The sequence below is a fragment of the Arvicola amphibius genome, chromosome 1, assembly GCF_903992535.2.
Source record: "Arvicola amphibius chromosome 1, mArvAmp1.2, whole genome shotgun sequence".
Lineage (NCBI taxonomy): Eukaryota > Metazoa > Chordata > Mammalia > Rodentia > Cricetidae > Arvicola > Arvicola amphibius.
Window position 1 is genome coordinate 148,647,986 of NC_052047.1, and position 24,534 is coordinate 148,672,519.

The 24,534-nt window shown below is 48.7% G+C and overlaps 2 protein-coding genes across 13 annotated transcripts in view; one reads left to right on the plus strand and one right to left on the minus strand.

Moving 5' to 3' along the window:
* Positions 1 to 22,745, minus strand: part of C1H11orf80 (chromosome 1 C11orf80 homolog) — a 122,856-nt gene extending 100,111 nt beyond the window's left edge. For 4 of the 11 annotated variants that reach the window (XM_038334540.1, XM_038334495.1, XM_038334603.1 and 1 more), the window contains exons 1-2: positions 22,470 to 22,745; positions 16,430 to 16,505 (exon numbers count right to left, since the gene is read on the minus strand). In XM_038334540.1, the coding sequence (XP_038190468.1) occupies positions 16,430 to 16,505; positions 22,470 to 22,483 (90 nt within the window). In that variant the 5' untranslated portion in view covers positions 22,484 to 22,745. Of the gene's footprint in view, positions 1 to 16,171; positions 16,320 to 16,429; positions 16,506 to 21,408; positions 21,552 to 22,469 lie in introns of all 11 variants that reach the window. The other 7 variants (XM_038334532.1, XM_038334503.1, XM_038334564.1 and 4 more) reach the window with 6 other exon arrangements.
* The window catches only part of Sptbn2 (spectrin beta, non-erythrocytic 2), a 33,965-nt gene continuing 29,853 nt past the window's right edge, over positions 20,423 to 24,534 (plus strand). The window contains exon 1 of one of the 2 annotated variants that reach the window (XM_038334447.2): positions 20,423 to 20,594. In XM_038334447.2, coding sequence (XP_038190375.1) covers positions 20,438 to 20,594 — 157 coding nt within the window. In that variant the 5' untranslated portion in view covers positions 20,423 to 20,437. Of the gene's footprint in view, positions 20,595 to 22,775; positions 23,241 to 24,534 lie in introns of those variants that run through there. The other variant, XM_038334440.2, reaches the window with a different exon arrangement.

Here is a 24,534-nt window from a genome sequence, read left to right on the forward strand (position 1 = left end):
AACCCTCTACACGATCCACGGCGGTGATACCCTCCTCTCCCACAAACCCCTGCTCACTTTTCCTACTCATGAGCCTGCATTTCCAACCTGTCTGTTTGGATCTAGTAAGTGATATGCTGTTGGATGCCACATTATGAAAACATGTTTGCTCAGATTCCTTCCTCAGGCCAACAAATGCTATAGTCAGAAGGGATTGTTGAGGTGACCACTTACCTTCAATAGATTAAGATGTGTGAGGCCTAAAGAAATTAAATGGCCTGCCTAAGGTAAAGTCACTTAGTCCACTGGGTTGACCAAGAAGCCCTTGTGGATAACTGTATTTTCAGCCTGACCTTTGCTCTCTGGTATCTTCCTTGAAGTGTTTCCAGGGACCCGTTCTCACTGCTGTCTAGACTGTGTGGCATGCTGGCTGTGCTGCCATTCCTCTGCTCACTCAGAAACTGAACTCATGTTTCATGTCTTTTTTGGATATTGATTGTTCTGAGATAAAAACAAACCAAAACAAAACAAAAAACAAAAACCCTGTCTGGCCAGTTTTAAAACCCTACCCGAAGAGCCCCAGATTGACTCTGAAGCCCCCAAAAGACAAAAAAAAATGGGGGGTTTGAATGGAACCAGAACATCATAAGCAATGCTGCCAGGCAAACAGGGACATTTCAGGAACTGTTAAGCTGCCTTTTCCTTTCAATGTGTTCTCTATACATATTCCAGACACTTCCTAGGGTGTACCTTAGTCTCCAGTTCTTCCAGGTCATTCATATGCCCTGAAAGAAGTCAACCTTAGGATTTTAGAAGGAAAATATCCCTGGGAACGTCCCCCTCCCTTAAACTATTGTCAAATCAGGTTCATTTGAGGACTTTCTCCCATAGGGAACAAGCAACTATCACAAGACGCTGTTTCCCACACAGACAATGAGAAAGGGTTAACTGCTTCTCTCAGGTCCTGAGAGAAGTCTGTCCCCCACCAGTTCCCATAACCGGGTTTCCTGAAATGGAGCACGTCCCAGGTGCCTCTCCACTAATCACATCCTTGCAAATGGGGCCATGTGCTCAGATTAGCTCATTCCTTCACCTTCTCAAGGCCTTCTCCACCTGGAGCAGAAAATCTGGGGCAGCCTCACCACTGACTGACTTCCCTCAGGGGTCAGATGGGGCAGCCTCACCACTGACTGACTTCCCTCAGGGGTCAGATGGGGCAGCCTCACCACTGACTGACTTCCCTCAGGGGTCAGATGGGAATGCTCTCACAGAGGGCAGGAAGGTTAGGGAGCACCAGAGACCATTGTGGTGCTGACTTCCACACCAGTTCATGGCCACCGCATCTGTTCTAAGGCTTGCAGGCAAAGAGCAATACCAAGGTTTATATAACGAAAATATTTTCCTCTTCGCCCCCATTCCCTATGCTTTTCTTCCTCTCCTTCTTAAAAGGACTGGCTCTGGTACAAAGTGGCTTCCTGTGTCTCCTGGCTGAGTCACCTTCTCAGTCTGATTTCTCATCTGCCAGTTATCAGGTGCTGGGCCAGCCAGGAGATTCCTTTCCTTTTCGTATCCATTCTCCTTTGCTGGGGGAGGAATAAACCTACAAAAAACCTACTTCACAAAATGGTTCATGGCTCCATAACTGACTGTTTATCCTCTCTGAACCAGAGCTGTATTTTGTGCCGACAACTGATACACACTACACGGGAAGTTGGTTTTGTGGCCCAGAGTATGGAAGCAGCTGACTAGCCTGGTCACGTGTGGCCAAGTAAGCCTCTTGATCTGAAGGTCAGACCATCAACTGAATTTTAAGACAAGTAGGCTCATTGGGACAAAGATTCATCTTGTAAGAGCCCCGTTAAAAAGATGTTAGTGCCAAAAGTTCAGTCTTGGGTCACGGTATCCCAAACACTTTACCAGGCTCTCAGGCCTCACAGCTATCAGCCAGGAAGCTGGGACTCAGCTCTAAAGCTGACTAGATTTTACCCATTCTGGCTTCAATGGCTGTCTTCTTCTCCAACTTCCATTTTCACGAGTTGAAAAGAGGCTGTGGGATCAAACGTCTAAAAACGTCTGGGCGTCTAATTCCCTCACATTTTGTCACTCACTTTGGGTGTTAGGTCCTAATTTTCCACAACTAAAATAGGGAAATTCTCCTAGGGATATAGTTAAAATAACATCTATGAAATAATTTGAGAGTTAGGATCTTTAAATAACAAGAAATTTTAGAGGCCATTTAATCTAGCATTTCCCAACCAGACAAGCAATGCTTGTTCCCATTCCTTCCCTTCACCCCCACCCCACCTCCGAAGAGCCAGTCTCTTTCCTCTGTCTTTTCCTGGTATCCAAACAGTTTGCATAGTGTACTTAAGAACGGGAACGACTGCCTTACTTCCCTTCTCACTAGGTGCAATAGTTAAACCATCACTGTTCAAGTTGGTAGCTAGCATTTACTTGAATGTGTTCTGTTGGGGTCTGCCGTCACAAACCATCCCACTTGGGGAAGCAGTGGTTTGGATGAACTTTTCCATCACAAGAGCTACCTTCTCCCCGCTCTTTTCCCGGCCCCGTGTCTTCCACTCAGCAGTCACAAATCTGTCCTTTGAAACCACAGAGAACCATATAATCCCCGCACAAAAGGCCCTGGGGAATACTCGGGATGGTTATTGTTAACCTGTCATAGTGGCTCAGACCTGACCTGAGTGATTGTATTATAGATGACCTGAGCTTGGCGTACATGTTGTATCCCTAAAACATTGTATAAACCAGTTTCATGTGAATCAAATCATTTTAGACATACATGGAAGGTGACTGCTTTTTAGAACCCTGTTATCGGTTCTCTCATCAACGGAAATAGGGGCTGGGCACTGAACCCGGGGCTTATCCACGCTCAGCAAGCACTCCACCACCGAGCTACATCACTTCCTACTTTTGAGAGGCGTGCTGTCTAAGTCGCCTGCAGTGCACAGGTTCTAGGTGGCCCCACACTTGTCATCTTCAGCTCAGCGTCCCAAGCAGCTGGTACCACAGGCTCAGACTGGACAGTCTTTGCTAACGCAGAAATCTCCCCTATCCGGCTTTCATACAAATCAAAATTTTCATGCGTTATGCTTTCCTTCTGGCAAAATTTGCCTACATAGAAAACATGCAAAATCATGATAATGGGCACAGCAAACACTGCCGAGCGCTTATCCGGCATCTGGTGCCTCACAGCTGACCTGTACTGCTTAATTTCTCTCCACAGCTTCCTTCTGTGAAGTCTCCCTAATCGTTTCCAGAAGAGGAAATTCAGTTCAGAAAGGCTGCATACATTTCTAAGGTCACTCAATCAGACGGTGATAGACCAGAGTTCAAACAAGGCCAGAGTCCAGAGTCTATTGTCTTTACCCTCAGGAGGCTTCCGATGCCAGTCATGGTTAGAACGGCATAATAAGAGTAAATTGGGCTAAGATACTGAAAACTGACCTAAATGTCTACAATGTCAAAGATATACATAAAACAGACTCTTCTTGGATATGAGCACTGTAGGTTTCTCAGAACAACATATTCCAGCATATATTCTCACATATTCCAGTACGGCTTAGCAGATGAGCCCGCAACAACTTCCTTCAGCTGCTAGTATTAAATAGATACTGCCAGATTTTATTTCTGGGGTATGGTGGCGAGTGGACACTTTTTTCCAGTGCCTTTGTGCTCCCAGGGGTTAATGGCATGAGCTTTTTAGAAGAAAGAAATGGCTCACTATTGACTGGTAAAAGTCACTGGGTATCATGGTTGCTCCCAGCCTGCTCCTAGATGGGTCAAGATCATTCAGATGAGCCCAGTTTTTAATGGCATTTAGGTTTTGGAGTTAAAAATAGTTTGGCGGGGATGGAACATAATAAGTAAGCTCCGTTTCGAATCCAAATGGGGCAGAGATAAATGGAGGTGACGGCTCGGGGTCCTCCAGTTCTAGTGTCCTCCATGGAGTCAAGACCAGCGTGCCGTCAAAGCATCACTTAGCGCAGAACACAGCCCTTGGGGTTCCTAGGACCCCAAACTTTCCGACGCTGTATATGGAAGCTTGAGGTGGGACCCTTTTCCAGTCCTCTGTGCCCTACAGCAACTGCCCGCACCCATGAAAAGGCCTCATCGGACTAACATGCTGCCTGCAGTCTCGTGTGCAGACTTGCTGTCAAACACGTGTCGATCTTTTGCACATCATGCCCAAAGCTGTCAGGCTGGTGTCCTGGTCTGTGCTAGGTTAATTAAACCTGTCTTCTGAAGGTGCGCGCTCCCTTGGGAGCTCACCTTCCTAACCCTTCCTTGGGTAGCCGTCTTTAACCCTTCCTTGGGTAGCCGTCTTACTTACAATCACAAATCAGAGACATGCAGTTTTCTTTTCTTCTCAGCCCCTGTTTCTGTGACTGGCAGAAGAAGAATGAACCTGACCAAGTCAAGACAACTCAATCAGTCTTCAGCTTTAAGCTCTGTCTCTTAGGCTCCTTTTACCGGCCATTCCTGTGGTTTTCTACCTGAGGGGTCACATGTCACTCTAACATCAGGGAAGCAGCATCAAGGCCGAGAATCACTTTTCTGTCTTTCTTACCTGATAAAAAGTGTGGCTTCCCTCATCTGCGCCGAGACCACTGACTCTGCAGCAGGGCTCCCACCCAGGCGGCTTCTGTGGTCTTGGTCTAGCTGGAGCACAGTAATGGTTTCTACTGCCGCTGCATGTCTCCCCGGGTCTGCTGAGCTTCCATCTGGAATGGAATGGCTTGGCCCATTCACATGCTTTCTGGGTTTCTCGGCCCTTACTCCACACCAGACCCACAAGCATCCCGGATTTTAGGTTCTATCATGTCCCCCACATATAGACCTCTAAAGGAATGGGTGCCAAGGAACTTTTCGGAATTTCTTCCAAATATCAAGGAGCCCAGGAAATCTGGGTTTAGGGGATAAGATGGAAGAGCAAGGCACAGTCCATAGGGAGGGTTACACCAGACTGTCTGACTGTCTGCCTGCAAGGGTCTACATATGGACCCTGCTACTAAGATTCTGAGGCAGCTTCCTGCTATTGACATCAGGTATGTTGAGACCCTGTTTCTTCTTGGAGTCCCAGGAGTGCGGTAGAGTCCAGACCGGTTCTGCCCACTACTGCCGGGCTGTGCCGAGGGAGTCAGAACACTCTTGCTCTCATATCCTCAGCCTTTTCAATGCTGCTCCAGTACCAGAAATCTTATTTCCTGTGTGAAAATACACACGTCTTTTGCAATCCAACAGATGATGGCATAATCTCTGAACTTTAGGTTTACCGGATCTATCTGTCTCTTGATATTTAGAGGAAGTTTCTGGAGGAAACCTTAAAATCCTTCTCAAGCACCTGGCTCTTCAGTTGAAGAGCCAAGCATCTTAAGAATAGTACCCTGCTGTAGAGTTAATTTGAGACAAACTTCTAGACTCCAGCAATTCTCCTGTCTCAGCCTCCTGCATAGCTGGAACTATAGGAATGCACATAATCTCTTGGTATAGCTTCTAAAAGGACTAGTTAAGAGTTTAAGAGGACTAGTTAAGAGTTTAAAAGCCAAAGATGAGGAGATAGCTCAGCCAGTAAAGTGATTTTTTTGCAAGCAGAAGAACCTGAGTTCTGAGTTCAATCCCCAGAACATTTATTAAAAATAAGTAAGTAGAGCCGGGCGGTGGTGGTGCATGCCTTTAATCCCAGTACTTAGGAGGCAGAAGCTGGCGGATCTCTGTTGAGTTCAAGATCAATCCGGACTACAAGAGCTAGTTCCAGGACAGGCTCCAAACTACAGAAAAACCCTGTCTCGAAAAACAACCAAAAACCAAAAACAAAACCAAAAAGCAAGTGGATAGATGATAGATAGATAGATAAATAGAGCTTATCATTCTGGTATCTTCTTACAATCCCAGCACTGGGGAAGGTAAAGACATGCAGATAGATCCCTGGGGGCTCTCTGACAGGCTAGCCTAGCCTACTTGGTGAGTTCCAGGCCAGTGAGAGGCCGTCTCAAACAAACTGTCGGAACACAGTGCAGGAATGGAGTCTGTGAGAACTCTGAGTGTAAGAAAACTCAAGGAAACAAGACAAGAGTTTTGTGACCTCATTTTTTCAAAGCATGGACTTGATGCCTTACAATGGTGGCACACGTCTTTAATTCCAGCAATCGGGAGGCAGAGGCAAGTGGATTCCTGAGTTTGAGGCCAGCTTGGTTTATAGAGAGAATTCCAGGACAGTCAAAGCTACACAGAGAACCCCTGTCTCAAAAAACCAAAACCAACCAAACAAAAAAGCACAGAATTGTTCTTAAAATGTGTTTTGTGCCCCTCAGGTGTAGCGGGTAGGAGCAAGTTTACCTGAGATTATCCGTCACAGCCGGCCAGACTTCCATGGGAAAGCATGCTTTTCCCTCATGCAGCTTGCTCACCACATGCAACTTGACCTTGTGATTGTACACTTTACTCACGTGACTCCCAATAACCCTCAGAATATACATTGCCTAATGTTCTGAATAAAGTTGGCTATTGCACGAGATTCTAGTTCACCTCATTTATCAGCTCCTTTCTCCCAGGTCCCACAGCTGTTGGAGTGGTGAACACTAACAAATAAATGTGGATGGACTCGATGAATGGCATTAAAATTTGTCCCCTGTCCTATAGACACATACATACACAGAACACATACATTAGAACACATACATACACAGAACACATACATACACAGAACACATACATACACAGAACACATACGTACACAGAACACATATATTAGAACACATACATATACAGAACACATACATTAGAACACATACATACACAGAACACATACATATATAGAACACATACATACACAGGACACATACATACACAGAACACATACATTAGAACACATACATACATAAATACCTGGGTTTGCACAGATGTTCACAAGGCAGTCGGGGGGAAGAAGGAGAAAAAAGGGGGGAGGGAGGCAAGAGGAGAAAGAGAGAAATCACAAAAACTGATAATTTGCAGGGCGGTGGTGGTGGCACACACCTTTAATCCCAGCATTCGGGAGGCAGAGGTAGGCGAATCTCTGTGAGTTAAAGGCCAGCCTGGTCTACAGAGTGAGTTCCAGGACTGGTTCCACAGTTACTGAGAAAGCTTGTCTCAAAAAAAAAATAGAACCTAAGAACTTAACTAAGATTCAGGTATCTTGGTAGGGGACCTATGCAGACAGCAGTCCATATATAAAGTTTCTTCTGCTGCTTAAATAATGGAACACAGATTGGAGATAAAATAATTGGGAAATAAACTGGGGATATGGTTCAGTGATAGAACATCTGCCTGGCATGCATTCCCTATACTATAACACAGACAAGGCCATATTATTTAATATGAAAACGTTAAGTTTAATCTAGTTACAGTAGAGAATCCTTTTCCCTCCCAAGATCTTCTCTGTCTGCATCAGTTTGTTATACAAATAGCCACAAGCCTATGAGATGAGCGTGTTATCTTCCCTCATGGTGCTCACAGCTTGAAACTGAACATGACCATTGGACAGGGATGATCCAGGAAGGAGTTCTGGATGATGCAGCACTGTAATTCCAGAATTGAGGCAGAGGCATGAGGATCATATAGCATGTCCAGGTGTAGTGGAATTTCACTTGTATTTTAATAAATAAAACTTCCCTGAGGATCAAAAAAAGTAAAACAGCCATACTGGCCAGCTTTATAGACCAGGCAGCAATAACACACACCTTTAATCCCAGAAGCCACACTAGTTTGCCATAGAAACCAGGTGGTAGTGGTGCATGCCTGTAATCCAGAACCTGAGAGGATTATAAAACAGGAGGAGACAGCTCTCAGTCACAGTCTCATTCTGAGATTCCTGGAGGCAGGATCGCCATTTCAGAATGAGGTAGAGGTAAGAGCCAGTGACTGGCTGTTTTGCTTTTCTGACCTTCAGGTTGAACCCCAATACCCGTTTCTGGGTTTTCTATTAATTGTGCAACATCCAGGCTTGGCAGTGGTGGTACACATCTATATTCTAGCACTTAGGAGGCAGAGGCAGGAAAATCTCTGTGAGTTAAGGCCAGCCTGGTCTACAGAGCTAGTTCCAGGACTACAAAAAGAAACCTTCCTTTGAAAAGCAAACAAACAAACAAACAAACAAATGAATGAATAAGAAAGAAATAGCATGTCCAAGTGTTTTTCCCCATGTTTTTAGACAGAATATATAACCCAGGCCAGCCTCAAACTCTGTGTAATCTAGTTGGCCTCGAATTACTTACTGAGCCTCCTGCCTCTACCACCGAGTGCTAAGATTATAGACCTGTGCCACCATGAATAGCATGTTTAAAAATTATGGGAAAATATCTAGAGTTCCATATGGTTATGATATAAAGTAAGGAGGGATGAGGTAAGGCTGGAGAAGTACTCAAGCCATGTAAACTCTACTACAAAGCTCTTAAGGATTTTAGCAGGTGAGTGTTCTCTGTCAAACTGATGGTCTAACAATGCCATCCAAGTTGCCCAGTGAGTAAGATGGTCCAGGAAAGAGACATGGAACAAAGACAAGCCTAGACAAAACACCACCACCATCAGAAACAAGTGAATGAACAAAAATAACAACAAATGCGCAGGAGAGCATGAAAACCATAAGCCAAGAGAAGAGCTGTCATCACGTCGAGAGGACAGTGAGCGCATAGAATAAGAATAGGATCACTGGTGACCCGTTTGTCAGCAGCCTGGAGGAGTAAAGCCTATATCTGGGCTGCATTAGATCAACTGCAGGGATTGGGGAGATCAGGGGGTAAAATGCTCATTTTACAAGTATGGGGACCTGAGTTCAGATCCCCAGCAGCTGTGTAAATGCCAGGCGTGGTGGCAAAGTGCCTGTAACCCCAGAACTGGGGTATTGCAGAGATAGGCAGATTCCCAGCTCAACCAAAACTGAGAATCCAGGTTCAAGAATAGATTTTCTCAAAATGTACAGTGGAAAGTCATAAAAGAGGGAACTCACCAGGAAGTGGTGGCACACACCTTTAATCCCAGCACTCGGGAGGCAGAGGCAGGCAGATCTCTGTGAGTCTGAGGCTAGCCTGGTCTACAAGAGCTAGTTCCAGGACAGGCTCCAAAGCTACAGAGAAACCTTGTCTCAGAAAAAAAAAGAGGGAACCCATTGTCCAACTCCTGGCCTACACACACAGACACACACACACACACACACACACACACACACGCATGCACGCACACACGCACGCACGCACACACGGAGCACATGGAGATTGAAATGAATGAGGAGGGAGCCCACTGTCAGCTCCTGGCCTCCACGCACACAGAAGGAACATAAGGAGATTGAAGTGAATTTGATATGGGCTGTTAGAGAGGAAAGAGGATGGACTGAGCGAGTGGAAGGACGGAGGTGCTACTTTCTGATATGCAGTGTGACCAGGTTTGGGTGGGGAAGACCATGTGCAAATGTGTGTGACCATGTGTGCATTAAATCAGTCACTTCAAAGCATCTCTCACCTTCCATCTCTACACTGACGTCTTTCAAACGGGTTTCCTAAAGGCAGGCGACTCCAACCCACGAGTAACTACTAACCAATATCTCCACTTAACTCAAAGATACTTTCAACCCAAGGTTCCAAAACAATAGTCTCCCCTCTTTTAAACCTGGTCATCCCTCCTCCTCATTAAATTCTTCACAAGCTTTTCCTCTCCAACAGAGCTGTGTGAAATTCATTTCTGCCCACATCTTACCAGATTTCCCAACTATGCACTAGCATATCCACGGCCACCACCTGAGTTCTGGCTACCATCTTCTCTCTCCCCAGCCCCACTGTAACTTCCTTACTGGCTTCTCTTCCACATAGACACCCTTTCCACCACCTTCCCTCACACCAGCTAGCCTTTTTGAAAAACAAAGGCACCCATTTGACTTCCTTGTTTCAATAATCTCCAGGCCACATAAAGGTAAAAAATAAAAAATTCTTTATATGCTATAGATATCTCTGTTAAAACCCCAGCTCTATCCCTACCCATCTCAGTGATTTTAGTTAAGGTGTTCTAGCAATATCTCTACTTTCTCATCTGTGAAATGGGCTTAATGTTTACCTCTCCACGTCCTAAAGGAGTTAAATAAGGGTGACGGCTCAGGGTTTAAGAGCCTGTTGCTCTTGCAGGGGACAAAGATTTGTTTCCCAGTCCCTACCTGGCAGCTCAGAACCATCTGTAACTCCAGTTCCAGGAGATCCAACACCTTCTGGCCCCTGTGGGCACTAGGCACAAATATGTACATGCAGGGGAAACACTTGTGCATATAAAATACAAAATGCCTTTTAAAAATTAAATAAGATTCAGAAAACTGAAGCAGGCGAATCATAGCAAGTTGGGGGTGGGGAGCAGCTTGGTCTACATAGTCAGCTAGTTAGTTCCAGGCTGGCCATGGCTACGTAGTAAGACTCTGGGAGAAAGAAGGAAGAAAGAAAGGGGAGAGGTAGGGTGTAAACTGCAAGAAATAGTCTCCAACTAATGTTACCAACTGCTTTCACTGCTCCCCATTCTCCAACTTGTCGGTGCTTCTCAAAACCAGCTTCAAACTCAGGTGACATGCCCTGAGCCAATCTCCTTTCGTCCTCTCTTTCACCAGGTTACTGCTCCCTGTTAAACTCTCTTACAACCTCTGAAGTTTCCATTCATGACACTGATAGTACTTGGTGGTTATAACTGAGCAATCCTACTATTACTGTCTGTGATCCCCACCAGAGGGTCCTCCAAGATCCTAGCACAGTACCTGGCGCATACTAAGTCACAACCTTTGAGTGAATGCTAGATTGAGGTGAGGAAGGAGCTAATGGGGCAGATGACTCAAGAAGGCTGTGTGTATCTCAGGGTGTAATACTAGCCAAGCAAGCACACGCTGTGGGTTCCGTGCCACTAAAAGGAGGAGGGCGAGATGATAGCGACACGTACGTGGTGTCAAGATTTCGTGCTTGGGCTGGGCAGTGGTGGCGCACGCCTTTAATTCCAGCACTCGGGAGGCAGAGGCGGGCGGATCTCTGTGAGTTTGAGGCCAGCCTGGTCTATAAGAGCTAGTACCAGGATAGGCTCCAAAACTACAGAGAAACCTGTCTCAAAAAAAAAAAAGATTTCCTGCTTTTAATTTAATCTGGTAGATGATCAAGCGTGTTTAAATGGTCACCAGAAGTGAGGGCCATGAGGGTTGGGAGGGGTGAGACCAAAACCAAAAGCAGGAACCAGAAGAATCAGTCTCAGCTGGAAGAAGGGAGACACCTCTTCTGTGGCACAGAAAGCTGAAGATTCAGCTCCAGCTCTAGCTGTGGCAGCACAGCCAAGATCTTCCCATGAATCGTGCTTAGCCTGAGCAGGAAACTCAAATCCTCTGAGCAGCTCAGCATGCCTGGTGGGTACCATTCCATTCACTTTGGCAACGCACGGGAAAAGGAGGCAGAGGTTCTCTTTGTCATTGACCACACTGATTCACTACCGTGCAAAACACCAAGTTTCCAGAGCAACCCAGGCGCAGAGCTGAGATGGTGATCTCAGCAGTCCCTTGACTGAGCATGCTTGCTTTCCAAATTGGGAACCGGTGCAGTAAAGTAGAAATGTGGGAAGATAATGGCTGCCATGGGCTGAGTGCATACTACGGGGGGATGCTGGACTAGTACCTTACTGCAATAATTCACTCGGTCCCCACATCTTACAGGTGAGGAGACTCAGTTGCAAAGGAGGTAAGGGCAGATTTAAGGTCCTACAACAAAACTAGATTTTATTTGTCTATTTATTTTGAGACACAGTTTCACTCTGTAGTCCAGGCTGTTGCAGACACAGCCTCCAGAGTGCTTGAAGTACATGTGTGAACCACCACGCACACCTCCTAACTAGACAGTCATCTCAGGGGTCCTAACTCTAAAACCATTGCTGCCTTTCTTCCTCGCCCCCTGGTGCTCAGGATTAAACTCAAGGCCTTGTGCATGCTAGGCAAGGGATCTACCTCTGAGCTACCCCAGATCCCAAATCTATGCCTTTTAATTTAGTCTGCTGTACTCTTCCTCTGAACAAACTAGGAGTTAGAAGATAAGGAGTCTTTCCATGAGTTAATTCTGTTAACATGGACATCCACTTAGGTGTCTGAACAGCATTTTGCTCCTCAATAAATTAAGGGTGAAAGTTAGAATGTTTATCTTACAAGGCTTTTTGAAAGATTTGCAATGCTTAAATTGGGAAATTAATCTACAAAAGCTATTGTTTATGTCAATCACAAGACCTAATAACTCCAAATGGCCACGATCTAGCAGGCTGTCACTGAGACCTCAGCTCCTACAATCCTGAGCAGCGACAATAAATGGTTTCCAGTTTGTTTGGTGGTCAGCTAATTCCCACCCCATAATCAACTTTAATGTCCCTGGCGAAGTTCCCATAATGACCATTATGTACACGTTGGCCTCTTTCTCACTGAACATCCTAAATACTCTGACCTCTGGGAACAGAAGAAGGGTTTGTCCTCTCGACTCCATTGCCTGAAGGAGAGTGAGGTGGGGTTTCTCATTTTGTTTGTAGTCCTGACTGGCCTGGAGCTCCCTTGTTGAACAGGCTGGCTTTGAACTCTCACATATTTGTCTGCCTCTGTCTCCCGAGTGCTGGGATTAAAGGTGTAGCAATCCAACACAAGTGACTGATATTTTTTAAAAAGAAAATCATAAATACCCTGAATAACAGTTCACAGTGAGCTATTCCAGAGAAGGCTAAATTCCACTTTAATGGTAGAATCTCAGTCTTCAACAAAACTCCCCAATCCCTCTCCCAACTCATTTTACATATGAGGAAAACCAAGGCCAGACAAACGAACCAACCTACGCAACTGTTCAGTTGGTGGTGGCAGTATTGGGTTTCACCTTGCAGATTTTTAAAAGTACATTTAACACAATGATTTCGTTTTGTGAAAAGCATACATGTAGCTGTTTTAGTTATGCATACACTTCCAGAAAAAAACAAAACTGCTAAAATTTGGCTAACACTAAAGCCATTATTAAACCTTAAGTCCAATAATTCACTGAAAGAGCATTCTTTTTGTTGCCCTTACTTGTCCATTTCAGACATTTCCCAGGTTTGAAGGGGCCTACCTCTTCTCTGGAGTATATAACCCAAAGCCTCTGCAAAATCCATTTTGGTTTTTTTTTTTTTTTTTTTTTTGTGGGGTTTTTTTGTGGGTTTTTTTTTTTTTCCTTCTCCTTCTGGTTCCTCCCTGAGCTTAGCTCTCCAATCTGGAAGAACAGTACTTTCAGAGCTGGAGTGGGGGTGGGAGTGTCACATGACATAACGCACTTTTAGCACCCACTGCGAGCACCCACTCTCTGCATTTGCTCTGATTTAGGCATATTTCCTTCCTCTCCTAAGCAGATAGCAGCTCACCTTGGTGAATGCCATTAAACCGTAGACCACTCAGCTGCTAATAAACCAAGAAGAAACCCGTGCCAGGCCTAGAAATGTCCATCCCTGCCCCCAACCCCCTTAAGACAGTGACTCGGGCAGAATTCTCCTGGTTGATAAATGAGAGGAGCTGAGGAGCCGCTGTGATGACGGTTCCGAGAATCTGATTTGTGAGAAGGCAAATCTCCAGGAGCACCATGGAGATGCTTTTGGAAAGCGGGCCAGCCTACCTGCCGGAAGGAGGACGAGAGAAAGGGGGCAAGGCAGAGAGAAACGCTTAAGCGAGATGGCCTGGAGGTGCCCAAAAAGGGACATTTGAAAAGGAAACGGAGGCCGCATCTCGGGGAAACCTCGGAGGTGAGTGACATTAAAAAGGGCTGCGCACCCTGGCAAAGGGGCATCAGAGACAAAGGTGGAATGTCCAAACTGGGAAGAATGAGCCCCGTTAACTGTGGGTGGTACCCAGACGCCCAAAGGGCGTCGCGGGGCAGGCGAAGACCGGAAGGTGGGGGTCAAGCAGGGCATCCACACGGAAGACCGTGGGGGGTCGGGAGCCGGCTGAGGAACGGCCGTCCTGAATTTGCCCCGGGGAAGGTCAGCGACCCCCGGCCGGGGAACCACAGTAGAAACAGAGAGGGGCCGCGGTTGCCATGGCGCCGGGCGGGGAGGGGGTGCCTCGCGCCCCGCCCCAAGCCCCGCGGGGCCCGCGAGCTCCAGATGGTCCCGGGCCTCCCGCGGGAGCCGGCGGCCTGCGGCAGGGGGAGGCTATTGTCCTCCTTCCGCGGCGCCGCAGTCGCGCCGCTCGCGCCCGCGCGCAGCCGCCACGCGCCCCGCGGCCGCCGGCCCCGCGCGCCCCCCGCGCCGCTCGCGCCCTGTGACAGCGCCCGCCTGCCGTGCGCCCCGCCGCCGCCGCCGCCGCCGCCGCCGCCGCCGCCGCCGCCGCCGCCGCCTGTGACCGCCCGCAGCCACCCCTCGCGACCCGGCTGTGGGCGCGGCGACGACCAGTGCGCCCCGGCCAGCCGCGCTCTCGCTACCCGGCAGGCGCTCGGCACCCAGGTAGGTACCTCCGGCGCCCCGGCCCGCTTTGTCCCGGCCGGCAAGGAGGCGCGCTTTGTGCGACCGCATGCAAGCGCTGGGGTCGGTCCTGGGAACCCCAGGAGGGAGGATGCGACGCCGAGTGCCCGGGTTCTGTGCGGGCCAGCCAGGTACCACTGAAGACCGTGGGGGTGGAGGCTTGGGGCACGCGGACATCTATGGAGCGCAGAGAAGAGTCTGGAAGAGTTGAGCTGACAGACGCGCTGATGGATCGGGGTCGCCTGGGCTCGGAGCGCGTCTGGCAGCGCAGGCTTTTTCTGGTGCGGTGGTTCCTGCGGGGGACCAGCCGGCGCTGGTCGGGGGACTGGGGACGTGCTCGGATCTGTCTGTCCGGGGCCTGTGAATACCCAGCTTCCCCCAGCTCCGCAGCTTGTTGGCAACTGGCTATGAGGCTTCGTGGGCTTCTCCTCACCTCTGTGGTAGCTAGCTCCATGCTGCCCTTTAGGTCTCGCACGGGTCTGAGAGGTGGACACGGTTTGGTGGAAATGACTGTAGTTGCTAGAGAGGATGAAACCTTCAGGCCGTGAGGAAGCGTTGTGTAAGGTATTTCTGGGGCTCTACATTTACAGGGCAGTGAAGTCTGCCTATGACACAACTGCCCAGCAAGGCTGCCTGACTGGGGTTTCAGTTCCAGCTCCACCATCCGTTTGCACCATCCACTCTGACTCCAGCCTACTGCACCCCAGAATCCTCATGACACTGCATGCTTGTCTGAGATGGAGGCTTGCCCCTGTTCTAACGTGATTATCCTGGGCTGTTTCTCAGCTGCCGTCCCCCATTACATTCCAGTCTTCAGAGCCTGGGTTTGTAGGCATTGCCGGTCGGTATCCACAACCCGGTTCCTCTTGAAGGTGAAGAGAGCAGAGTGAGTTCCAGATGTGTCTGTGTGTATCTCAGTTTGAGCGTGGGGCAACCTCTTGACATGTTGAGAAGAGCACGGGCGGGATCAGTGGTGAGGGAAGAGCTAAAATGGAGCTTAGACTTTTCTGGTTGAGAAACTGATGTAAGCTCAAGCTTAGGGAAGGGGGTGGTAAGGGAGGGGAATGAGTCTGAAGAATTATGCCCCGGGTGAAGGATTTTTTATTTATTTGGGTTTTAGACTAGGTGATCTTCCTGCCAGTTTCTGGGTGCTGGGATTACAGGTGTGCAGCACCAAGCTCAGCCTAAATAGCAGATTCCAAAGGAGAAAATGAAAACATCCGCTTGTCTTCAGCCTGGCTCCCCAATCCCTCCTAGCAGAGCCCTGAGCTTCATCAGGAACACTGCCTGGGAAAGATCAGGGTTTATTTTTCTTTCTTCTCTTCCTGCTTTCTTAAGCACCCACATCTCACTGTGACTCTTTCCCCCTTTCCCTCCCTGCCAATCCATCCATTTATACTTTGAGTCAGATGAGATTTTTGCTTCGCTCAAGTCCGTATCTGTCCTAATGTATTATTCACCCTCTGGTCATTTATTCAGCCCCGGCTTCCCAAGGCTGTCCAGCCTGCCCTCCTTCCTCTCAGAATCAGTTCAGTGTGATTAGTCCTAGAGCTGACTTCCGCTTCGCTTTTGCTCTGTCGTGGCTGGGGCTGGGGTTCCTATCCTGAGAGGGAAGAGGTATTTTAGTTTAGCTTTGGATAAGACCTGCATATACTTAGAAGTCATCCACAGTCACACTCACCCCGGAACTCTGTGCTTTTCAGTCCTCGGAGCAGCCGAAGTAGTTGCAGCTGCGGGCTTGGTTAGTGGCCCTCTGAGCACCTTTTGTCAGCATCTTTTGAGCCACCTGGGAATGAGTTAGATATGCAAAGTCCCAGCCCATTCCAGATCTGCCAAACCAGAAATAGGTATTGAGGGAGGCAGTGATCTGTTCCAGTGGCCCAGCACTCAGGTCATGTGATCTGTATTTGTGACTCCTTAGTCCCATGCTAGTGCTTACCTTGAAAGTCCTCCAGGTGAGAAACAGGTCTTTTCTCCTCCCGTCTCCATTCTTTGCAAGAGTGTTTTCTTCATCCCTAAGAAAGACATTGATTCATTGGCCAAAATAGAAATAATGATGAATTCATGTGATATCTCTTTATTGAATACCTATTCTGCTGGGCCCAGAAAGAAATGAGAGACAGACAGACAGAGCGAGCGCACTACCCCTGCTCTCAAGGAGTTAAAGTGGAACAAGCAGACACACATACACAACTGACTGCCGGCTGTGTCGTAAATGTGATAAGCGCTGTAATATGTACTAGCTGTATCCACAGGGCTGAGTGACGCGCAGAGGAGGAAGGATCACTAAGGGGATAGAGAAGTAATTGGAGCAGGATGTGGTGAGAAGAGGAATCAGAGGAGAGGCAGGGCAGGAAACAGGGTTTCTAGCTTTTCAAACCAGTGCCAGTGGAGGAAAGTGAGAGGGGACCCCGCTGCCTAGGGACCAGCCCATGGCTAAGCAGAGCCTGTGTTGTAGCAAAGCTCCAGCCTGAAGCTAATGGGAGGTACTGCCAGCGTGATGCTAACCACATAAGCCTCTTGGGCCTGGCTGAGGTCAGTGGCTAAGAATGAGGGAATGCAGAACTGTAATCTGGATTAATGGTGGCACCTTCCTTCCGCTGGAGTTCAGGAATCCTTGGAGGAGAATAAAATTGAGGATTCTCCATTCTCCACAGTCATGTGGCTGGAGGTTTGCTGGAAGACTGAGCACAGAGGCCCAGGTCCTATGTAAGGGATGGTCTGGGTAGGGAAATCTCAAGCATCTCAAGCAGAAAACTTTAAGACCCTGGAAAGCAGAAAACATATTGTACAAGACGACGGGGGTGGGGGTGGGGGGGGAGTCCAGAGCTAGAATGCTTAGAAACTGACTGTCAAGGCACAGGGATGGGATTGTAGTGGGGGTTTTCCTGTAAAAGGAATATAGGATAATAAAATAATGAGGGGAAGCTGGTGTCACATGGGGGTGCTTTTGCTGGGGTCTGTGGAGAGATTGTTTGGGTTCTAATGCCCTTCAGCTGAACTGACAAGGACTGCTGGTGAGGAGATTTTAACTCCACACACAGAGCAGGGCCAAGGCCAGTGCTTCTAAGTCAGATTCTGTTTTCTTGTTCAGAAACTAAAACTGTTAGCTGACTGGCTCAGGTCATGCCTGGCTTATAGTGTTCTTTGCTCAGGGTGACTCAACTCTGCCCTACAATTTAGTTTTATATAAATATTTACAGAGCAAATCCAGTGGCTCTGTTGGTGGAAAATGGTGGGAAAGGAGTCCTAGACCAGTGGAAACCAAACTCCGTGCTCGTCTGTAGGGTAATGAACGAGCAAATCTAGGAACTAGAGACCCAAGTCCTCCAGCTGAGAAACAGGTCTCCTCCCGTCTCCACTCCATTCTTTGCATGAGTGTTTTCTTCATCCCTAAGAAAGACATTGATTCAATGGTCAAAATAGGAATGATGATGAACTCATATGATATCTCTTTATTGAATACCTATTCTGCTGGGCCCAGAAAGAAATGAGAGACAGACAGACAGAGCGAGCGCACTACCCCTGCTCTCAAGGAGTTAAAGTGGAACAAGCAGACACACATACACATCTGACGGCCGTGTTGTGAATGTGATAAGTGCTGTACTATGTACTAGCTGTATCCACAGGGCTGAGTGATGCGCAGAGATGTAACCGGAGCAGGGCAGAATTCTTGACAGCTTGGCCTAGTCAGTTTAAACTGTCAGTGTGATGAAGCCTAGCGTCATCTGAGAGGAGAGTCTCCATTAACAAGTTGTCCAGAGGAGATGGGCCTGTGGGCATTCCTGTGGGAAATGTCTGGATTGTTAGTTGATGTAAGAGGCTCCAGTCCACTGTGGGCAGCACCATTCCCTGAGCAGGGGGCTCTGGGGTGTATTTAAAAACAAAAAACCAACTAAGCATTCCTAAAAGGAAGCCAGCTAGCAAGGCATCCCTCTGTGGTGTCTGCTTCTCCTGCTTCCGTTGCTGCCCTGCCTTCCCTCAGTGATGGGCTGCGACTTGAGAGTATAAGCCAAATAAATCCTCAGAGGATCTTGTGACAGCAACTGAAAGGAAACTAGAACACACCTCCTTCATGTCACTCCCAGAAAAGCGCTGGTGTGGGGCGCTACCCAGCCCCGCCCCAAGGAGGGCACGCTCAGCCCTTAGGAACCAGCTAACCGTAGTAGCTAAGTTCTGCCTTTGTGTGGTCTTGTGCACACACACTTCTACCTACCTAGAGCCTCACCATCCAGCCTTCAAACCACAGAAGTTTTCCTCACCTCCATCCTTCCCAGATGAGGTATTTTTTTTTCTGAAACAGGGTTTCTCTGTATAATAGCGTTAGCTGTCCTGGAACTCACTATGTAGACCGGACTGGCCTCGAACTCACAGAGATCCACCTGTCACAGCCTCCTGAGTGTAGCATGATTAATAAAAACTCAGACAGATATTGGGGTTCAACCTGAAGGTCAGAAAAGCAAAACAGCCAGCCACTGGCTCTTAGTTCTTGCTGAATGGCGATCCTACCTCCAGGAATCTCAGAATGAGACTGATCCTGAGAGATGTCTCCTCCCGTCTTATATTCCTCTCTAGGGCTGGGATTAAAGGCCTGCACCACCACCACCGCCTGGTTTCTAAGGCAAATTAGTATGGCCATTGGGATTAAAGGTGTGTGTCACCACTGCCTGGTCTGTAAGGCTGATCAGGGCAGCTGTTTTACTCTCTGATCTTCAGGCAGGCTTTATTAAAATACAAATGAAACATCACTATACGTAAGTGCTGGGATTAAAGGCATGGGCCACCACCACCAGATGAAGTAGTTCATGAGTTTAAACTGTCTGTGGTGAAGAGGTACTAGGAAAATGAAAAATGTGGGATTTAGAGTTCTGTTAAAGTTATAACTTTCTACCCTCGTTCCCTTGAGTGGCTAGTAAATGTTGTTTTACACCAGAACTTTGGACCTTACAGACTTTCAAAAAAAAAATCCCCAGCAGCTAACCTGAAGCTCATTTGAGGACAGAGTGTGTTTGCTTAGGTTAAGGTCATAAATAGTACTAATAAGTACACATGATCCAGGTACCACAGCCTAGACCACTGAGGCTGGGGTAAGCGCTGATCCCTCAGGCCATTGCTAACGGGTCCAAGGATAGTCTGGGAGATGGTAATAGTGTTCTCTGTACCAGATGCTATGAAGAAGAGTTAGAGGAGCTGGAAAGATGGCTTACTGGTTAAAAGCAGTGGTGTTTTTTTCAGAGGATCCAGGTTCAGTTCCCAGCACCCACATGGCGGTTTACAACTATCTGTAATTTCAATTCCAGTGAATTCCACATCCTTTTCTGGCCTCTCTGGGTACCAGGCAAACATCTGGTACACATATTATATATACATTATATATACATGCATCAAAACATCCATGCCATAAAACAAAATTTAAAGAGTCTTTCAAGACAGGGTTTCTCCAAGTAGCCCCCTGGCTGTCCTGGAACTTGCTTTGTAGAGCAGGCTGGCCTCAGACTCAGAGATCTGCCTGCCTCTGCCTCCTGAGTGCTGGCTTTTTTTTTGAGGGGAGCAAAAGCCTCTTTTTTAAAAATTAGGAAGAACCTTACTTCATAACCTAGTACTTGCCTGGTGGTGGTAGCACACACCTTTAATCCTAGCACTTGGGAGGCAGAGACCGGTAGATCTCTGAGTTTGAGGCCAGCCTGGTCTACAAAGCAAGTTCCAGGACAGCCAGTACTGTTATACAGAGAAACCCTGTCTGAATAAAGGAAGAAAGAAAGAAGGGAGGGAGGGAGGGAGGGAGGGAGGGAGGGAGGGAGGGAGGGAGGGAGGGAGGGAGGGAAGGGAAAAAAGAAAGAAAGGAAAACACAAGAAAAAGAAGGGCAGGTGAGTGGCAGGCTCAGCACCCCCAAGGCACTCTTCACAAGCCTCGTCTTCTTGTAGGAACAGGAAGCCACCCACCACCATGAGCAGCACTCTGTCACCCACAGACTTCGACAGCTTGGAGATCCAGGGCCAGTATAGTGACATCAACAACCGCTGGGACCTGCCCGACTCAGATTGGGACAATGACAGCAGTTCAGCCCGCCTCTTTGAGAGGTCCAGAATCAAGGCCCTGGCAGGTAAGGAAAGGCAGGGAGGGGCAGGGAGGTGATGAGAGGGGTGGAGGTGGGTTTATGAGCTCAGAAGGGAGAATCTTCTGTCTTTATGGGATGGATGACTGACTTCGTTTTCTGAGTTGCTGCTCTGAAGCAACAGATACAGATGCCTGGTCCCCAAGTCCAACCTCAAGGTCAAACTTCCTGCACTGAACAGTATTGCTTAGCTCCCTTCTCCCCTAACTTAGAGATGCCACTCACATAACCCTGGGAGTGCCCAGCTGCGTGGATGAGCTTCCTTTCATGACCTAAGCCCTGAGTCAGGTCTCTGTCCCCACAGTGCTTTGCTTTTTACTCTGCTTGTCATTTCCATCCCATCCACCTCTCCCTCACCTTCCCTCCCAATGTGCCTTCCCTTATTTTGACTGTCACTTCCCACACCTGTTCCCTGTCCGTCCGGCCCCATTATCTTCCTGGCTCCCTCCGCACCTGTTCCTTCTACCTGCTGCCTGTCACTCCTATTTATTTACCTGTTCCCTGGAGCAGTTCTCTCAGCTGCCACCCTCCCACTCTCCCAGGGTTTGCTCTCCGCCCACCCCACCTCAACCCCTACCCTCCCTATGGCCAGGACTCTCCCCTTGGCTGTGCTGGGCACAAACAAACCTGTCTGACAGGCCTCCCTGCATTGAGGGTGGGGGGTGGTCATGGCAACAAGAGTGCAGCTGCCACCTGACACCACCAGCCAGTGGCTGTTTTGGGATTGAGTCACCCACACACCCTAAGGCCACCCACCCCATCTGCCTTCCACATTCATCCCACCCTCTTCATAGCTACTGACCTGCCCGTGGCCCAGCCAGTTCCAATATGAGAGATTACTTCCACTTGAGGGGTGATCTTCCGGTGGGGTGGCTCCCAGCAGAAGAGATTTGGAGGCCTTGATTTTTACAAATACAGGTTCTCAAGAAGGACGAACTTGAGAGCCTTTAGACATATGGTCCAGAGTTTAGGATTCTCAGAAGCTTCCCAGGAAATTATACTCAGCCATCCCAGTGCCAGATAATGGCTACAGCTTGTGGGGTTCATGGGTCACTCTCTCCTGGCATCTTCCTGACTGGGACTGGAAACTGACTGATGAAACACTCGTAGTTCAGGGAAGACAAGAAATGTGGGGTATGGAGAATGTCACCTCTCTGGGGAAGTGTGCCTGGTTCCCTGGTTTTAGATTTGTGTATCCTCTGGTGCTATCATTGATGTCATTGTGCGCATGCTACCCCAAACTCTCATGCTATCTGCAATGATATATACCTTCCAGAACTGCCACGGTGTCTGTACAGGTCACATGCCAACCCATGTGATCATTATATCTATGTGCACGTGCTACATGCCACCTAGTAAAGTTTCCAAGTCTAGCTCATATGACAGCTGCCATTCAGAGCTCTCACCATGTCTGTAAGCATGCCACATGCCACCCAGTACTTCTACCATGCCTGAGCATTTAACACATACTTCCCAATATGGTCAAACTGTGCACACAAGACCGGCGCCAATCAGACGGCGCCAATCAGAACTGTCACCATATGCACACACACCACACACACACCACTCAGTGCTCGTGTGGAGTGTTTATCCCCCGCTCAAGGCTGGGCTCCTCTCAAGAGGCATCTCTGAATGGGCTCTGCTCTGCACAGTGCCACTCACTCAGTAGGTGCCAAATAAATCCTAAATAACTAGGCGGAACAAATGTAGGCTGCCAGTGACAAAAGCAGAGGCCCAGGAAGAGGTAGGAAGGGCATCTGATAGATGTGCCCGGTATTCGGTGTATGGGGGCTGGGATGTTGACTGAGGAGGCTGGTGGGCAAAGGAAAAGGGCTGATAGTGGAGGACAGTCATCATACTTACTCCCCAGAGGCCATAGAAGTCAGCACCAGCACACCTGGCTCCACTTCCAGGATCTCCTTGCTCCTGTGTTTCTCTGCTCTCAGGGCTGAGATCAAAGTTCAGGCGTCCTGAAGCAAGCCCACCCAGCAACGCCCAGAGAGGTCTACCCATTGCAGACCTTCTGAAAGCAGGGGTTTGCTTTGGGGCCCCCTCTGGCAGGTTTTCCCTAGTCTTGGGCAACTAGTGGCCTGACGAGCAGGTCTCTGGGTTCTGGCAACTCCCTCCTCCGCCCCTGCAGGGCCTGGCCAAGCCCCAGCTGGCTCCGCCTCCAGAGCAGCCTGCCCCTCCCCCGCCACTGTCCGACCTGTTTGTCTGGAGCTGCTCTGTCTCTCCCCACAACCAGGTGTGCCCTACTGTCTCAGAAGCTCAGGCATCCCATAACTTTCCCCCACTCCTTGAAACTCCCGGCATCCTTGAAACAACTCCACCCCACCAGGTACGGAAGCCTTTTTCTGGACCCCACCAGCACAGGCTCAGGGGACACACTCTTGGCCCTGCCCTGGCAGGGGAGCATGGACTCTGGGCCACAGGCTGAGTAGGAGGCAGCAGGCACCATGAGTGCGAACGGAGTGGGCAGGGTACATGGAAACGGCCTGAACGGGGCTGGCGAGTTTTACTATGAGGCTGTGGAGGGGTCCCAGAACCCTGGGGGCGTCCTGCTCTCGCCAGCTGCCTTCATCAATCCTGCTCAGTATGCCAGTGTTCTGGAAGGACGCTTCAAACAGCTTCAAGGTGAGTTTCCCTGGGCAGAGGGGAGCCTGCTGTGCCAAGGGGACCTGGGATAGGGAAAGATAGCATGCCCAGAACCCCATGCCTACCGCTTTCTGTGACTCAGATGTTTGTGCTGAGCAACGTGGTGGAACTTAGAGGGAATCATCGCAGGTAGCCAGAGAATCGAGGCGTGTGGAGAATTGGAACCCCACTGAATGAGACTGGATAATGGGGTGGGGGTGGCACACGGGGTGTGACCTTGAGGTGCCCTGCTGGGTCCAAAGGTGATGAGGATGAAGGGAGCTTTTGGGTTCCTGTCATCCGCTAGAGAGGCCATAGCAGTCTCCCCTGGTGGCTCACCCTCATGGTTTGGCCATGCTGGAGAAAAGATTGGTCTAGAGGCCTAGGACCTAGAACTTTTATGTGTTTTCCTGGGCTTCTGAATGGCTGTGGAGGGAAGATGTGGAGAAAATGGAGAGCGTGTGTCAAAGGAGAGGTTTGTGCACACAGGTCCTGTAGATGTCTGGACAGAAATGTTCATCTTGGCTCAGATAAGCTTAGTTCATGGTATGTGTGTTTAGGGTGTTGTAGGTGTCTTGTGATGCTACACTTTGGTGCCTGGTTTTACCAGGTTTTCTAGGTACTGTTTCCACTTTTAGTCTCCCTGTGTGCCTCACACCAGCATGCCCAGTGTCAGGGAGGTCTCCCTGGATTCAGCAATGGCCAGGTGACTTAATCTGCCCTCAACTCATCTAGAACCTGGGACCCTAAGAGGTCCAGAGTCACCATAGGCACAACTGCTAGGGGTGTCCCATATGGTGATTAGGACGCTGGGTTTGGCATAGGCACAGGAATTGGAGATGAGAAAGTCAGGAATAGACTTGGGTGTGCTGTGGGACAATGGTCTTTGGGGACTGAACATCTGGGGGACCTGGTGGGACAGAAACCTCTGTCAACATGGGTGTGTGGCTGTTTTACGGGGGAGGTGCACAGGAATGTGAAATTAACTTTCTGAGGTGCTGGATGTGATGGTACACACTTACCACTTGGGCTGAGTCCTCACATTTGGCTTCCTATGGGCGACTGGCAGGAATCCTGACTCCAGAGTAGCTCACAGTGAAGAGCGTACTCTCTTTCTGTTTATGAAGCTTTTAATCATCAGTTTCCTGTGCAACTTGACAGCATCCCTTGTTAGGAGTCCCCTGGGTACCTGGGGACTTGGCCTCGCCTGTCTTCTTGAAGGCTGGCAGCACTCAACTCCACCTGCCTTGCTCCCTTGAACTTGCAAGTTCTTATTTCTTTGTTTGTTTTTGTT